The sequence below is a fragment of the Cydia amplana genome, chromosome 5 (assembly GCF_948474715.1).
Source record: "Cydia amplana chromosome 5, ilCydAmpl1.1, whole genome shotgun sequence".
NCBI lineage: Eukaryota > Metazoa > Arthropoda > Insecta > Lepidoptera > Tortricidae > Cydia > Cydia amplana.
Genome location: NC_086073.1, coordinates 13,644,422 through 13,662,999, shown reverse-complemented (window position 1 = coordinate 13,662,999; position 18,578 = coordinate 13,644,422). Strand labels below are relative to the sequence as shown.

The following is an 18,578-nucleotide window of genomic DNA, read 5'->3' as shown; positions in this document are numbered from 1 at the left end:
GCAAACGGGCATAGATCTTACTCCATTTTGGGAGCTTGACACAATACCTTCAAAACATAATCTCACTGTAGACGAAAATACATGTGAACAAACCTTTACCACTACAACAAAACGCGATGAAGAGGGACGCTTTGTAGTCACTTTGCCGTTGAAGGAGTCACCAGACGTATTGGGAAGCTCTTTCGAACTGGCTAGACGCAGGTTCCTTTCCTTAGAGCGAAAGTTTGATAGGGACCCTTTATTTAGAGAGCGGTACAGTGAGTTTATGACTGAATATGAAACCTTAGGTCACATGAGCGAAAGTTTTCATGACCCTTCGCGACCATCATACTTTCTACCACACCATGGAATTTTGAGGGAATCTAGCACAACTACCAAGCTGCGGGCGGTCTTTGACGCGTCTGCTGCCACCACGTCTGGAAAGTCCCTAAACGACATCCAGTTAGTAGGTCCTAGAATTCAAGATGATTTATTCTCTATCCTACTTAGATTCCGGCAACATAGGTATGTAGTGTCTGCGGACATAGAGAAAATGTACCGACAAATCCTTGTTGACGAGGATCAACGGTCTCTTCAAAAGATTCTTTGGCGATCTAACCCCTCGCAACCCATAAAAATTTACACACTTAATACTGTGACTTATGGTACAGCGTCGGCTCCTTATCTTAGCACACGCTGTCTTCTCCAATTGGCGCAGGAATCTTCAGACAAGCAAACTCAAGATGCAATATCTAAAGACTTTTACGTAGATGACTTCCTGTCAGGGTCACATTCAATTGCTGATACCGTGTCTCTGTGTCAAAAGGTCACAGACACTCTTCGCTCAGCAAAATTCAATCTTAGAAAGTGGCAATCCAATAGTGAACAAGTTTTGAAGCAAATCAATAATGAACCTTCTCTTAATCATACGGTTAACTTAAGCGAAAAAGAATTGTCAAAGACACTTGGCATTAACTGGCATTGTACTCAAGATACTTTAACTTTTCAAATAAACATTACAGTTCCTTCCGTAGTCACCAAACGCACTATATTATCAGCCATAGCACAGGTATTTGACCCTATTGGTTTAGTTACACCTTGCATTGTAGAAGCTAAAATTTTAATGCAAAGGTTGTGGGTGGACAAAATTGATTGGGATCAGCCTCTTACAGGCAGCTTACTTGCATCATGGAACAATTTTGCGAAATCACTTCCTAACCTAAATAATGTAAAGATACCAAGATGGATATCATGTGAATCATCTGCTTCAATTGAGTTCCACACTTTTACTGATGCGTCAGAAAAAGCATATGGAGCGTGCCTTTATGTCCGCTCCGTGGCCGGGGATGGCTCTGTGTGTGTGCGTCTTCTGGCCTCTAAAAGCAAAATCGCACCCATCAAGGCCACGACCATCCCTCGCCTTGAACTTTGTGCAGCATTGTTGGGAGCAAGACTGTGTACGAAGGTCCTGGAGTCAATGACTATGAAACCAGAACGTTGCATATTTTGGTGCGACTCCATGATTGTCCTTGGTTGGTTAAAATCATCTCCGGCTCTTCTAAGGCCATTCGTAAAAAACCGTATCTCCGAGATACAAGATAGCTTTCAACCGGAATGTTGGCGTTACGTTCCTTCTAAGGAAAATTCAGCTGATCTCGTGTCTCGGGGTCTTGATGCGGATCTTATACAAACCGCGTCTTTATGGTGGTCAGGGCCGCCTTTTTTAGCGTCAGATCCTTCACATTGGCCGACTGCACCTGGTTCTGAAGGTGAAACCACATTACCAGAGATTATAACTCATAAATCATTCGTCATTACTTCATCAAATTCAGATGACACCAATGCCATTCAAACCTTGATAAATAATCGCTCAGATTATGCAAAGATACAGCGGGTAATTGCCTACATAAATAGATTCACGTACAACTGTCGAAATGCTAGTAATAAAAAACATGGTTACCTTAGTGCATCTGAATTATCTGCTGCATCTACTCTGATCCTTCGCATGTCTCAGCAAACTGCCTTTCCTGAAGATTATGAATTGCTGAAATTTGGAAAGGAGTTATCAAAACAAAGTCGACTTAAATCTTTGTCCCCATTTTACGACTCTGGCCTTATCAGAGTTGGCGGTCGACTTAGTAATTCATTTTACGATTACGGTGTTAAGCACCCTATAATTGTTTGTTGTAAGCAACCTATAATAAGGCTCTTAGTTAGGATGTTGCATCTCCGCGCCCTCCATGCAGGTCCTCAGTTACTTATGTCAATCTTACGTCAAACCTACTGGCCTCTTGGGGGTCTTAACTTAGTAAAGCATACTGTTCGACAATGTATCCGCTGCATTAGGCTTAAAGCAGAAACAATTCAACCTGTAATGGGAAACTTACCAAAGGAGCGGTTACATCTTGAATTTCCATTTATCGAAACAGGCACTGATTACGCAGGACCCATTTTGATAGCCGATCGCAAGGGTAGAGGCTGCAAGCTCGTGAAAGCTTATATTTGTATTTTCGTTTGCTTAGCGACACGGGCACTTCATTTGGAGCTTGTCTCTGACCTTACTAAAGAAGCTTTTATTGCAGCGCTCGATCGGTTTATAGCTCGTCGAGGGAAGCCGAGAACCATATTCTCGGACAATGGTACTACCTTTGTTGGCGCTGCCAACGAGCTCGCTAACGTGCTGAATCAAGATTTAGCTAAGGATAGGGCCACTGAAGGTATTAACTTCTCTTTTATTCCCGCGTACACTCCTCATTTTGGCGGCTTATGGGAGTCCGCTGTAAAGTCGGTCAAGCATCATTTACGTAGAGTGTTGGGCCTTACGCATCTAACCTTTGAAGAGGTTTCAACATGCCTCAGTCAGGTCGAAGCAATTTTAAATTCACGACCTCTTACCCCCCTTTCCGACGACCCCTCTGACCTAACACCCCTTACTCCGTCTCACTTCCTTATTGGGAGATCTCTCACGTCTGTGCCACATCGTCAAGTCTCCAGCCAGAACATCTCAAGTCTCCAAAGGTTCCATCGCATAGAAGTTCTCAAACAGCACTTTTGGAATCGTTTCTCAAACGAATATATCTTCAACCTTCAGCAGAGAACGAAATGGCGCCATTCAAGAGGAAAGCTTGAAGTTGGAACCATGGTGGTAGTGAAGGAGAACAACCAACCGCCTCTCATGTGGTTGATGGGCCGTATCGTCAACGTGCTACCTGGGAAAGATGGAGTCGCCAGAGTAGCAGACATCAAGACAAAGAAGGGAATCATACGTCGAGCCTTTAATACAATATGCCCTCTTCCGATCTACAGTCTTGAAGACAATGGGTCTTCAACGCCGGGAGTATATGGTGCTGATAGCACCAGCGCATCTTCATGAGTCCTGGACGCTCGGAGCAGAACCGGTCGTCCATCCGCGGCCGCGCCCGCGCACCGCGCCCCGCGCACCGCGTACGCCATTATCTCACCAACCGCGACACACGAAACACGACGGCTCGCGCCCGTCCCGCTCGCGATAGACTGTACGCGCCGCGCTCTGATTTATTGTAACGGTCAATTGGTAGTTTTTAATATATTTTTGCATAAGTTTTACAGTCCACTTATTTCTCTCCAGTAGCTAGACCAACACCATTTGTACGATATTGGTGGAAAGCCAATGCAGCGAGTGTCGGAGGTGCGCGATCTCGGAGTCCGCTTAGCTGCCGATTTGTCAATTCGTGACCACGTTATTAGTGTCTGCAAAAAAGCATTTCGTAACCTCGGTTTCTTGATGCGTCAAGCAAAGGACTTCACGAACATTGCAGCGATACGAGCAGTGTATGTGGCCCTCGTAAGGAGTCACCTCGAATGGAACGCGGTGATTTGGAGTCCACACGAAGCTAAATACAAAACCATGATGGAACGCATTCAAAATAAATATGTTAGGCTCCTTTACTTAAAACTATATGGTGTATATCCTGGATATCCCTTGCTGTATCCCACACTCTTCGTGCTGGGAATGGTGGGCTATAATAAGCTGGAGGTGAGGCGGGAACTTGCCCTTGCTTCATATGTAGTGAGGGTGCTAAGAGGCGAGTTGTGTAACCCTGGGGTCCTGCACGCCCTCGCGCTGTACGTGCCTGACCGGCACGTGTGGCGCCGCCGCCGGCCGCCATTGCTGGCTGTACCCGTTACTCGCACAAAACTGTTAAAGGAAGCTCCCCTAACGAGGGCTATTCGTACTGTCAATAAAGTTGCGTTGGGGTTAGACATATTTACGTGCTCCCTGAATGACTTCACTAAGGCCACTATGTTTATATTAAGTTAAGTTTTAAGTTAAAAGTTTTATTTATATTGTCAATAACTCTTGATTATTGGTGTGTCGCTTATCTATCGCATTAGGTAAAACCTGTAATGATAGATTTAAGTTTTAATTACTAAATAAAATAAAATTAAAAAAATAAAATTTATTGCCCGTAAGGCAATAAATGGGGCATGAATATACGTCAATGGTTAAAACAACAATTCCTAATTTCAGAGGACGTGATGTACACGGGCCAAGCCACGTGGTTCAACCCCACGGGCACGTACCTGGCGTTCGCTAGCTACAACGACACGGAGGTCGGGACCTACTCATACTACTACTACGTCGACAAGACCGACCCTGACGACTTGTATCCGGAACTTTTGGATCTTAAGTACCCTAAAGTAAGTGAAAAGAACTAGCTACCAGTTAAATACAATACAAATACTCTTTATTGTACACCTCAATACAGCAACTCAGGTAGAGAACAACAGGCGCTCTTATCGCTAAAAAGCGATCTCTTCCAGACAATCTTCAGATCATTTACAGAGGGTGTTCGGAGAAGTAAATTCCTATTCTATGCAATATGCATACAGTCATATTTCAACTAATTTACTCAAACCCGTTACCAGATACATTCAAACTGCCTCTTGAATCAATGTATCTTACAGAGTTGTATATCGCTGTTAATTAAACAAATATATTTTGTTTATTCATTTGTGAAGATCGCCGTCAAGTGAAATTGGCCGTTAGTCGTAATGGATGTTAGAGAAGTGGTGCCCTCTTCGCGAACTTTTAGGATAGAGTCTGGCCTTATAGGATAATTTGCACTTATCAAACCTACATTCTAAACTCTCTTCCAGGTGGGCGACACTAATCCGACAGTGAACCTGCGCGTGATCAACCTAGAACGCCTAGTGCAGGACGGCGAATGGGAATGGCAGACCCTAGCGGCGCCTGAAGCCGTCACAGCAGACCACATCCTCGGTGGCGTCGTGTGGCCCACGGCGTATGAGATCGCCGCCCATTGGCTGAACAGGAGACAAAACTATACCGTGCTACGGTTCTGCAATGTGCAGACTGGACTTTGTCCTGTAAGTATGCACGATAGAGTCGATATTCGGGTGGCAGCGTCAACACATCCTCGGTGGCATTGTCTGGTCGACAGCGTATGAAATTACCGCTCATGTCATGGGTTTAACTTTATACAGTAGACAGAACTACACAGTGCCAAGGTTCTGCAATGTGACTTGGTCCCGTAAGTATGCTACCTACAGGCTTATCTTATGACTACAAAGTCGACAGATAGTTGGTTAGATGCGTCTGTCACGACAAATTGCTGCCTACTGCCCACTGCTAGACGAGAGCTATACTGCTTCGAAATAGGTCCACTGTGATCAGAGCAGATTTTTGTAATTGTTTTTACTTTAGTACCATCTTACTATACTGAAAGAGATCGTTTATCGCCAGTTAAGGAATTAACGAATGAGCTCACTCTACTTATTTTTATTGTTAAATCTTCCATAAACAATAAACGATTCAGTTAGTTTATCGACTCGTAAGTACAGTCGGAGCCCTAACTATTTAACAACTATCCACTTTTCTATACAGCGAATTAGTATGGCGACGTGTTGACTTACTGTACCTATATGTAATGCCACACTTAGATGCACACAATACTATAGGTATAATATTCAAAGTGATAAATTATTTTATTAGTTTATGTCTTTGAAATTCTACAATACTAATTTATTTCCTGATAGTAAAGATACAAGGAAAAATAAACTAGTCATTTGGGATCCCCAACAATAATTAACAACGGCCATAAACAGGCAACATATGTATTGTCTACTAATTTACCTACAGGTAAAACCTATTCTCTCACTAATGTATGTACTAATATTGGCACTAGACTCTTTTGAATCGTTTGTCGACCTAAACCTAAATGCATGTAAATTACCCAACATATTTCAACCCATATGCATACGCATTGTTTATCTACGTATAGTTACTTAGATAGACTTTTAATGACTTGTTTATCTTAGGACCGTATTATTTTAATAACAAATGTCAATTAGATATTTGCATACTAAATGCCATGTGAGAATAACGGGTTTCTATTAACTAAAACAAAAACCATCTAAAATAATTAGATACCTACATTCTGTTATCCTCATAATGTGACCCACTTTTTGATGCTGTGATGTCATTTTTAAAATCCGTTACAGTTTAGTGTCTTGTGTTTAAAGTGGGCGAGACAGCTCTATGCATACGTAGCGTTTTCCTGCTCGCTCACCGGAGCGGCGTACGGGTCGTATGTGAAGGTTGCCTAAATATCGAATATATTAAAAAGTAACCAGCAAATCCAGCAATGTAGGTGACTGTTTTACAATCTTCCTATTATCTTAGATTCATGGAAATTTCCACCTTTCCCGATTTAAGCATTTCGTTATCCAGAAACCAGTTTTCGCAAAATAAAGTAGTCATGTACTTAAAACATAACTTTTTTATAGGAAGAGGAGCATCGCCAGCAGCCCAACGGCTGGGTGCCCATCGCGCTGCCGCGCTTCAGCGCCGCCGGAGACTTCTACGTGTCCACCCGCTGGTCCCTAGAGCAGGCGGACGGCAACATCTGGCAGCATCTTTATGTCAGCATGCGTATCAATGGCGAAATCGTTTCAAGCTCCATCACGCCTGGTGCTTTCACGGTGAACAACTATGTTGGAATGGATGAGTCTACGCTCTCTTAGTGAGTATAACTAACCAACTATCTATATTCTCGTCAGAAGTGTAGCCTTCTCGCTCGTCTCTCGAGCAGGCGGACGGCAACATCTGGCAACATCTTTATGTCAGCATGCGTATCAATGGCGAAATCGTTTCAAGCTCCATCACGCCGGGTGCTTTCACTGTGAACAACTATGTTGGAATGGATGAGTCTACGCTCTCTTAGTGAGTATAACTAACCAACTATCTATAATCTCGTCAGAAGTGTAGACTTCTCGCTCGTCTCTCGAGCAGGCGGACGGCAACATCTGGCAGCATCTTTATGTCAGCATGATCAATGGCGAGATCGTTTCAAGCTCCATCACGCCTGGTGCTTTCACTGTGAACAACTATGTTGGAATGGATGAGTCTACGCTCTCTTAGTGAGTATCAATGGTACCTGTACCAACTATCTATATTCTCGTCAGAAGTGTAGCCTCCGCGCTCGTCTCTCGAGCAGGCGGACGGCAACATCTGGCAACATCTTTATGTCAGCATGCGTATCAATGGCGAGATCGTTTCAAGCTCCATTACGCCGGGTGCTTTCACTGTGAACAACTATGTTGGAATGGATGAGTCTACGCTCTCTTAGTGAGTATAACTAACCAACTATCTATATTCTCGTCAGAAGTGTAGACTTCTCGCTCGTCTCTCGAGCAGGCGGACGGCAACATCTGGCAACATCTTTATGTCAGCATGCGTATAAATGGCGAGATCGTTTCAAGCTCCATCACGCCTGGTGCTTTCATTGTGAACAACTATGTTGGAATGGATGAGTCTACGCTCTCTTAGTGAGTATAAGGATCAATGGTACCAATTATCTATATTCTCGTCAGAATTGTAGCCTCCTCGCTGGTCCCTCGAGCAGGCAATGTGTAGATTGTGTCAAGCTCGATTACGCCTGGTGCTTTCACTGTGAACAATTTCATCGGAATGGATGAGGTACCTACTCTTTAAGTTAGTACTACATGGATCAATTGTATTGTAAACTTACTATTGTACTGTATTTTTGTCAGATTGCTATCTCCGCACGCTTGTTACCAAAGAGCTAATATATATAGAAGAGACGTGCCTAGATGTTGACAGCTCAAGTAGGTGGCGCTGTATGGCGCCATATGTTTTGTGGCAACTGACTATACACCCAGCTGCAAAAGTGCATGGCCAGGTGGCTGCTTTATGAATGAATTCCATTCATAACGCGTCCATGCAATTTTGCAGCTCGCTGCATAAGTAACGTCTCTGTAAACAGTTGTTGATGAGCCTTATTTCAAGTTTTTACTAGATCTATTCACCAACAGTCGAACTAATTCTTAAGCTTTTTGCCAGTTACCAACTTTTTACTCACTAGTTTTAACTTCGATAGTGTTTCAGAACTGATTCCAATTGCCCTTTATTAACCTTTTGGACGCCAATGACCGACATATACGCACCGCAGGTCCAACGCCAAAGACGTATTAATCGGTCATAGACCACAGAGCAACATAAACCTAGGTGCATATGCATAAAGTTCAATTTCGGTTTTGACACTTCGGTGACGTGCGTCCGAGAGACAGCTTTTGTGTTTGACAAGGCGTCGAAATGGTTAAAATGTTGTACCTACACTGGAATACTTTTTACAACGTAACCTAACGTATATAGTACGGCTCTTCCGAGGTGAACTTTTCGCTTCGAACCTTAATCTTTCAAACAAAGGCCATTGTCTCTATTATCGCAAAACCGCTTGCTCCCGACTTAGCACGTGCCAGTACAACATTCATATTGAAAAACAACCGGTATCGTCATAGTATTAAGGTTCAAATTTAATGTCACTGATATTCTATATATTACGTTGTGGTAGTGTAGGACGATAGACCGCCCCGAAGCGATACGGTACTCATATTATTTTGATATTTTGATACTTATACCTCCGTAGTTACTTCACTCGCACGGTGCCGGACTCGCCTTGGCAGTCGCAGGTGCACGCGGTGGGTGCGCAGGCGCGCTGCCTGAGCTGCGCGCTGGTGCTGCCCGACGGCGGCGCGTGCGCGTGGGCCTCCGCCACCGCCAGCCGGCAGGGCGCCTACATGACCATCACCTGCTCGTCGCCCGATGAACCCGCCGCTGTTTACATCATCAACCCGAGGGTGAGTCACATGTACACGTTGGCCTCTACCAGGGATGTTGCGGATGCCGATTTTTTGACATCCGCGGATGCGGATGCGGATTTTTAAAGGCTGACATCCGCGCTGCCTGAGCTGCGCGCTCGTGCTGCCCGACGGCGGCGCGTGCGCGTGGGCCTCCGCCACCGCCAGCCGGCAGGGCGCCTACATGACCGTCACCTGCTCGTCGCCCGATGAACCCGCCGCTGTTTACATCATCAACCCGAGGGTGAGTCACATGTACAAGTTGGCCTCTACCAGGGATGTTGCGGATGCCGATTTTTTGACATCCGCGGATGCGGATGCGGATTTTTAAAGGCTGACATCCGCGCTGCCTGAGCTGCGCGCTCGTGCTGCCCGACGGCGGCGCGTGCGCGTGGGCCTCCGCTACCGCCAGCCGGCAGGGCGCCTACATGACCGTCACCTGCTCGTCGCCCGATGAACCCGCCGCTGTCTACATCATCAACCCGAGGGTGAGTCACAAGTACACGTTACGTTAGCCTCTACCAGAGATGTTGCGGATGCCGATTTTTTGACATCCGCGGACGCGGATGCGGATTTTTAAAGGCTGACATCCGCGGATGCGGATGTCAAGATAGTACCGTAAAAAACGTCAAATATTACATTTTAGTAATTTTTATTTCAAAAAACCGGCCAAATGCGAGTCGGAATCGCGTTCCAAGGGTTCCGTACATTCACGCTTGACTGCTCATTTCTAATAGGTTTTTTGGTTAATGACTAAATTGCCTAGCAGTCTAGCGCTTACGCCGATGCTAAGACGTTCCTGTACCGACCTGTTCCACATCCGCATCCGCATTAAATCCGCATCGATTTTATGCGGATGCGGATGCGGATGTTGAAAATAATGCGGAAGTTCCGCGGTTGCGGATGCGGATGCGGATATTCGCAACATCCCTGGCCTCTACCACCGTCATCAGCAGACGCGTGGGTTCATAACCATCAACTGTTGTGCCTTAGAAACCCTCCGCAACTTACATTATTAATACGAGTGGGCAGGGCCGGATTAAGCATGTCGGGGCCCCTAGGCAGTGCAATGCTCGGGGCCCCCGTACAGTTAATTCTGCATACATAAGTTCAGTTGTAAGCAAGTTGCAAGTAAGTTTGCGGTTTTAATTTTAACCTTCACGTGTCGATTGAGCCGATCCGAACATGCCGAATGTTTTTTTCGCTCTTGCGTGGACATAAAGGTTTTTTATATTAGTTTTTGCCGATTCCTCCTTGCGTCCAGTGTGGGGAGAGCTCTTTTTTCTCAATAAGTAGTTAAATATTTTGCGAGGCTGAACAGCGATTGTCCGACCATATGAGCTACATGATTAAAGTTAACCTAATAATAAAGATTTTACATGTGTTTAAATGATTATTCATTAACCAGTCAAACTAGCATGTAAGTACAGGGTAAATCGGAAAAGCAATAAAAATCGCGAGCGTAGCGAGCGCAAATTTTTTTGTGAAAAAATTATGAAAGCGTGTTAAGAAGGCCTAAAAATCCGAAGTTACCCAGTGAGGTGAGCTTTCATGCGAGGTCAAAGCCGTGCTTCAGGATAAACTCAGCTAGATCACAGACGACAAGCAATGTCCATTGTATTTTAATAAGCGAGACCGCAGGCCGAGCTTGGCGCAGCGAGGCCAAAGGCTAAGCTGAAGAAGAAATTTGGTAGGCGAACAAAAAATTGAGGTAAAAAGTGAGGCTGAAAGTCGAGCTCAGCAATCTCCACATACTTAACAAGCCCGAAGCGTACTTAACCAGCGAGGTGAGCTTTCATGCGAGGCAAAAGGCTAAGCTTCTGAAATCAATGAATCAAAGCAGCGCTCTGATACGAACCAATCGTCAAATGTTACTCAACAATAATATATATATATATATGTGTCATACAAGAGTTACTCGGAGGGCCGAAGTTTCATTAGGGAGGTTTTATTCCCTCGGGAGCCTGAGATTCGAGCTCGATTTACAGACTTTAAAAGCTATAAAATAACATAATTTACATAATCATTTGATGATTGTGTTTCTGAGAAACTGATATTGGACATTAGGTAACATAAAAAATAATTTATGAATTTTGGCCATATGCCAAACTTGGCAAACACATTTTTTTTTGGCGCGCGCGGGGCCTCCGGGGCCCCCAAGCCGAGGCGGGGCCCCCTAGCCGAGGCGGGGCCCATAGGCAGTTGCCTACTCTGCCTTAGGGTTAATCCGGCCCTGCGAGTGGGGCCAAAAAGGACTCTGCCAATATGTATGCGTTCTTGATGAAACCCGCCGCGTACTTCATCTACCTGAGCGCTGATAATGACTTAAGGAAAAGTTTCCCTCTAGTCAGACATAAAATCTTTGCCAAAAAAACAACGGGTTGCACTCCGGGAGTGCCGGCAGAAGTGAAAACTCAATGACATTGTTACAGTTTTTCGATCAGGTCACGTGTCCGTCTTACGAATTTTTTAATCTGTCGAATCTGTCGGTCACGTGACCTGTCGCGAGTTTAAATTTTCTTCCCTATCACAAAAAGTGCACAGCGCCGCTAAAGAAGATTTCTTCAAAACGTAAAACGACTCAATATTTTGTCACAGACCGGTGCTGTCCTGGAGACTTGGGAGAGCAACCAGCAAGTCCGTTACAATCTCATCGGCAAGGACCGCCCGCAGAGCATCATCACGACCGTGCCGCTGCAGAACGGGGTCCCGGCACCCGTGAGGCTGTTCCTACCCCCCGGCCTTGATGTCAGTGACACCAGCACCAAGTACCCGTGCGTGTTCTACGTGTACTCCGGGCCTAATACTAACACCGTCTACGATACCTTCACTGTCGGTAAGTCGGTACATTGTGAAAACATTCTTATCAAGAACATTATGGTATCTGTGTTTTGTTATCCGAGAGATGTTCGATCCGAATACCAAATACTGAATAGAACAATGAAAAAAAGTAGTGAAGTGTTATGAGACAAAATTGATAACGGAGATACTGATTGGCGTTTAATTTTAAAGTTTTTAAACTATTAAGTACGTAACATTACTCATATTTTTGTGAAAAGTGGGGGTAGCAGAAAGATATTATCAAGTAATCATGCTTGTTTTATTGTAATGTAAGATCCATTTAAATAGCGCACGCGTTGCGGTCTGAATATTTCATATGTTTTCTCTTTAATCTATTTGTCATGTAATAGTCATCATCATTATCCCATCAAAACCAAACAAAAAAGTTTGCCTGAGATAAGTAGATACATATAGGTAAACTATTACGTGAGATCATTTTAAAATATGACAAAGACCATTATCCTATTAAATACTGTCTCAAGGCAGACTCGTACTGCCGGCTGTTGAAGTATATATGTTTGATTTTGGGTTGGTTGCATACAGGCATAGAGAAAAAATACATAGATTGCTCACTTCATACATCAGTTCTGGTACCAAAATGACTATCATTTTCATAGTCTACATCTAGCATCGAGTAGCGGAATTATCAGTACTGCTACTTGACAATAGATGTAGCACCGACCGTCTTTTTGGTACCAAAACTGATGTATGGTGTGAGCACTCTTGTCGTACTATATTTCTCTATGATTCAGGCTACCACACGTACCTGTCTACGAACCGCAACACAGTCTACATGATGGCGGACGGTCGCGGCTCCGGCCTGAGGGGACAGGACATCCTGTACTCGCTCAACAACGCACTCGGCACCGTCGAGATCGAGGACCATTTCGTCATCCTCAGGTAAACTTGGCTCCATACTACTCGTACCTACCGACCAACCGCAACACAGTCTACATGATGGCGGACGGTCGCGGCTCCGGCCTGAGGGGACAGGACATCCTGTACTCGCTCAACAACGCGCTCGGCACCGTTGAGATCGAGGACCATTTCGTCATCCTCAGGTAAACTTGGCTCCATACTACTCGTACCTACCGACCTACCGCAACACAGTCTACATGATGGCGGACGGTCGCGGCTCCGGCCTGAGGGGACAACATCCTGTACTCGCTCAACAACGCGCTCGGCACCGTTGAGATTGAGGACCATTTCGTCATCCTCAGGTAAACTTGGCTCCGTACTACTCGTACCTATCGACCAACCGCAACACAGTCTACATGATGGCGGACGGTCGCGGCTCCGGCCTGAGGGGACAGGACATACTGTACTCGCTCAACAACGCGCTCGGCACCGTTGAGACCGAGGACCATTTCGCCATCCTCAGGTAAACTTGGCTCCATACTACTCGTACTTAGGTACCTATCAACCAACCGCAACACTATCCACATACATATATGATGGCGGACAATCGCGGCTCCTGAAGGGACAGGAGTCGAAGTGTCATGGAGTGCCGTTGTTTCCCATAAAGTTTTGTCATAATGTATTGTTTGCCATATTATCATTAGTCATAAAACTGAAACCGTTTTCAGGATTTTCGTTAGGTTATCCTATAGGTTAGGTTAGGTTGTTTGTTAAAAGCAATCCCCACTTATTTCAACAGTTTAAGAGTATACGTCTTAGGAACAGAATAAATTCAATGCCTTCCAAAACAGCGTTATATAGGAAAAGTATATTTGGAATGGCTCCTCAAATTTTTAATAAAATTCCGAATGAATTAAGAAATTTAGAAGATATGACAAGTTTTAAAAGTAAAGTATTTAAATATTTAGTTGACAAAACATATTATAGTGTAAGCGAATTTTTGTTAGACTATAATTAATGGTAACTGTGCACCACAGCATGTATATAATCACAGTCCATTAATGATAAAAAATTGTACGCCTCACGGCACAACATAGTGATACAGTAATATTATAAGATCTGTACTTATGTACTATTCATACCTATGTTGGACAAATAAACGATTTTGTATTTTTTTTTTTTTTTTTTTTTTTTTGTATAGTAGTACTGTACGGTCCACATACCGCACATTGCCATCTCAGCGAAATTACTTACAATTGCGTAAAGCAATATAATACGAGTCAGTACACGTTCAGCATTAGAACCTATCACGCGTCTCCTCATTTGCACTATCATTCATAATGTCGCGCTTTTATAGTTAGTTATCAATAAAGTGTTTAATTTCGGCTATATTGTGAGTTATCATTATGTCAAGCAACCAACAGAATACAATTGGTGTATGTGACACTAGCAGCCCATACAGTTAGGTTAGGTTTGTTTTATGGCAATCATTGACATAGATATCTAGGGACTGGCTTTACGGGCAATAATAATGACGTATGACAGGGGCCAGTACAGCGGTGTGAAATCGCTACAACGCGATTGGTTGATGAGTTCGCATCACGCGCGCGATTGGTTGACGAGTTCGCATTACGCGCGCTATTGGTCGCAACTAGTCGCGTTAGACTGCACGATTGGCTGGAATTCCTGGCTAGCACCGCTGAACTAGTACGATGTTTAGTGCCCCATTAGCCCGTCCTTGGATATTATACGTGATGGCAATCCTGAAAAGTGACGCGTTTCTGAACCAAATGAATTATGACTAACGAAAATGCGGGCAAACAATACATTATGGCTTAAAACTATTTGGGAAACAATAGAGACCCAGGTGTGTCATACATGCTAAATGTAGTTCAGCTAGTAGTTACCAAGATCCTAAAGTCATGAGGGAACGACCGAAGAGAGATATTGTGCGGTAATATTTTACTTATTTTAGTTAAATTAGACCTTATATCTTCAGTCTCGAAATTTTCCGGGAGTTCCCGAGACTGATCTTGACCCAATCCCGGGAAATTTAAAATCTTTCCCAAGACTGATTTTGCATGCCCTAGACAGACTCAGCAACGCGCTCGGCACCGTTGATACCGAAGACCATTTCGTCAATTTAAATCAGATCAGATGCAGGTGCAGACGATAAAAAATAATCCTATTCAATCAAATTTGATATAGTAATGATGCGAATAAAAATCGCCTCGTATTCCTAATCTATAAGCAAGATCGGTGTTTAGTTACGGTATTTAAAACAATAACCTTTACTCGACCTTGAACAAGCATGGAATCGTAAGCAGCCTTTGTCTTAATATACCTAACTATTTTTTCCTCAGTGTTACGATAACACACGTGCATATAAATCAAGAATGTTATTATATATTACCGAAGGTATTCAATGTAATGGATTTATAATAGCTGACCCACAATTTCTGCTGCAGTGATTTATTATGACCATCACCTTTAGAGAATGTCTGCTCTTATGGTCATAGCTATAAAATAAATATTGGTTGATGGCTGCATTTTTACTCTTTAAATTAAAAATATCGTAACATGTCGTCTTTGGTTAAAAATTACGATAAAAGCGCGATCATTTTAGGCTCGCTAGTCAACATATTTAAACCATTAATGCGTTACATTGCTTCTACTTTCGCACTACAGCACTACAAGTTTTCATATACTGATCCTATGTTGATCAGAATTTGTCCTTATAAGTTGCATGTGACCTGATTAGAAAATGAAATTAATATGCTGCAACAAAATACTTTTAATCATAACATATATAAATAAATGTCTTACCTGGATTCGAAATCCAGTTTCGTAGGCATGGTCACTACAGTCTAGGCTTCATCTAAGGCTAATCTACCATTGCAGAGAGGTGCTAGCTCGGTACCAGTTCATCGACCCCGAACGCGTTGGCATCTGGGGCCACAGCTACGGCGGCTACGCCACTCTGCTCACTCTGATCCACGATGACAACCACGAGTTCGCGTGCGGCATCTCCACCGCCCCTGTCACCTCCTGGCTCTATTACAGTACGTTAATACTGGCTAAAGTACCTATACGTTCATCTGGGGCCACAGCTACGGCGGCTACGCCACTCTGCTCACTCTGATCCACGATGACAACCACGAGTTCGCGTGCGGCATCTCCACCGCCCCTGTCACCTCCTGGCTCTATTACAGTACGTTAATACTGGCTAAAGTACCTATACGTTCATCTGGGGCCACAGCTACGGCGGCTACGCCACTCTGCTCACTCTGATCCACGATGACAACCACGAGTTCGCGTGCGGCATCTCCACCGCCCCTGTCACCTCCTGGCTCTATTACAGTACGTTAATACTGGCTAAAGTACCTATACGTTCATCTGGGGCCACAGCTACGGCGGCTACGCCACTCTGCTCACTCTGATCCACGATGACAACCACGAGTTCGCGTGCGGCATCTCCACCGCCCCTGTCACCTCCTGGCTCTATTACAGTACGTTAATACTAGCTAAAGTACACTTCTCCTCAATCGAATTTAAACTGTTGTGACGTTGTGAGACATACTAACATTGAATAATTTTACGGTTTACACTTCTCCTGTTGCGATCTTTTACAGTTATCAACACAAAACCTTCTTGCCTACTGAATCTCTGACACACACATGATGACGGCATTGACGGCACATTTATCGATTACCGTATTGGTGGTCAGTAGTGTTAACCTCGCTGCGATGAATAAATACATTATGATTATTATAAATTGCGCACTGCCTCAGGTGATTTCTGTAATACCTTGGCGTAAACGTGTTGCCTACTCATACCGCAAAAAATATAACACTTATATTCAATATTTTTATACACATTATCGGAGACGGAGCGTGACTTTATATACAGCCCAGTGTTTGTAAAGCCTGAGTCACTTTTACCGCGGTGAGCGTATCCACCGTTGCTGTTAACACGCAAAACTAGCTTTAACTAGCTTTGGAACATATTGTGTGCAAAATAATCTGTTTTTAAATAGTGACAAATGTTCAGTTATTACTTTCACTCGGAAAAGGGATCCTATTGTATTCAATTACCGGCTGTGCGGCAGTACTCTAATACGACAAAATAGTATACGTGACCTAGGGGTGTTAATGGATTCAAAACTAACGTTTAACCCACATATAGATCATATTTTAAACAAAGCATACAAACAACTGGGCTTCGTTCTTCGCATAGCAAAACCTTTTCGTAGACCTCTCACTTATAAACTTCTTTATAATAGTTACGTTCGTAGTAGATTGGAATTTGCTTCTGTAGTTTGGAATCCTTTCTTTAATGTCCATAAGACCCGAATTGAAAGACTCCAGAAAAAGTTCATTAAAGCACTGGAATTTCGAGTGGGTCGTAACTATGTAAATTACGCTTCCTCGGCTACGCATCATAATATCCAGCCGCTTTCACTTAGACGGTCTTGTACAGATTTAGTATTTTTATTCAAAATTATTAATAATGTTGTAGATGCCCCTGACTTACTACATAAAATTGGCTTCCGAGTCCCCCGTAAGAACGAACGTAGTTGTCGCAGTAAGGCATTATTTAGCATTCCTAACAGCAGAACGAAACACGCACAGCATTCGTATATTGGGCGCGCATGTAAACAGTACAATGAAAAATGTATGGACGCAGAATTGTTTGGCAGTTCATTAAATCTCTTTAAGAGGACTGTATATTCTCTATTAAAATAAGGGTGTAATGTTGTAAGTATAGTAGGCACTGGTTTTTTGAGTATCTTCTCTTGTTCACTCATTTGTTATGTACAACTATAAGGTTACACTTTTTTATTATTTTTTTTAATTGTACCTCGATACAATTTGTAGATAATTTATTTACAAACAAGATATATACAGTGTATTACTAAAAGAATTTAAAAACTAGCTTAAATCTAAAATAGGGAACTATAGGTCTATAAATAAATCAATTTGTAGCTATTAGCTAAGTTGCTCTTAAGTTTATTATAAGACTGTTTGTTTCTCAATAAAAAAAAAAAAACTCAGTTAATGATCATGAAATTAACACGTTCACTGTCCGTGCCCCTTATAGGTATGGGTGACGGCAAGCCTCTATTACAAAGCCGTAAGGTTAACAATCCAGACTGGGACGGTGAAGGTGTTAATTACACTTTAAATCTAATATTAAAATGAATATGTTGGATAGATGTGCCAAACACAGCTGTTGTAGGTAACATTGAAATTATTCCAGATACCATGTACACTGAGCGCTACATGGGCCTACCGACCCCAGAGGACAACCTGGCGGGCTACCAGGCGGGCGACGTGACGCTCATGGCCGACAAGCTGCGCGACAAGAGCCTGCTGCTGATGCACGGCAACGCCGACGACAACGTGCACTTCCAGAACGCCGCCACGCTCATGCGCGCGCTGCAGCAGCTCGACATCGACTTCGACCAGATGGTGAGTCTCTCAGACTAGAGTCGGGCCATAATACTACCAGGCGGGCGACGTGACGCTCATGGTCGACAAGCTGCGCGACAAGAGCCTGCTGCTGATGCACCGACAATGTGCACTTCCAGAACGCCGCCACGCTCATGCGCGCGCTGCAGCAGCTCAACATCGACTTCGACCAGATGGTGAGTCTTTCAGACTAGAGTCGGGCCATAATACTACCAAGCGGGCGACGTGACGCTCATGGTCGACAAGCTGCGCGACAAGAGCCTGCTG

At 43.8% G+C, this 18,578-nt stretch overlaps 1 protein-coding gene across 1 annotated transcript in view; it reads left to right on the top strand.

Moving 5' to 3' along the window:
• The window catches only part of LOC134648257 (uncharacterized), a 31,545-nt gene extending 13,216 nt beyond the window's left edge, over nt 1–18,329 (top strand). The window contains exons 12-19 of the mRNA XM_063502746.1: nt 4,490–4,659; nt 5,119–5,349; nt 6,778–7,004; nt 8,931–9,141; nt 11,740–11,977; nt 12,735–12,882; nt 15,742–15,902; nt 18,100–18,329. Of these exons, the coding sequence (XP_063358816.1) occupies nt 4,490–4,659; nt 5,119–5,349; nt 6,778–7,004; nt 8,931–9,141; nt 11,740–11,977; nt 12,735–12,882; nt 15,742–15,902; nt 18,100–18,329 (1,616 nt within the window). The remainder of the gene's footprint in view (nt 1–4,489; nt 4,660–5,118; nt 5,350–6,777; nt 7,005–8,930; nt 9,142–11,739; nt 11,978–12,734; nt 12,883–15,741; nt 15,903–18,099) is intronic.
• Nucleotides 18,330–18,578: the final 249 nt, after the last annotated feature.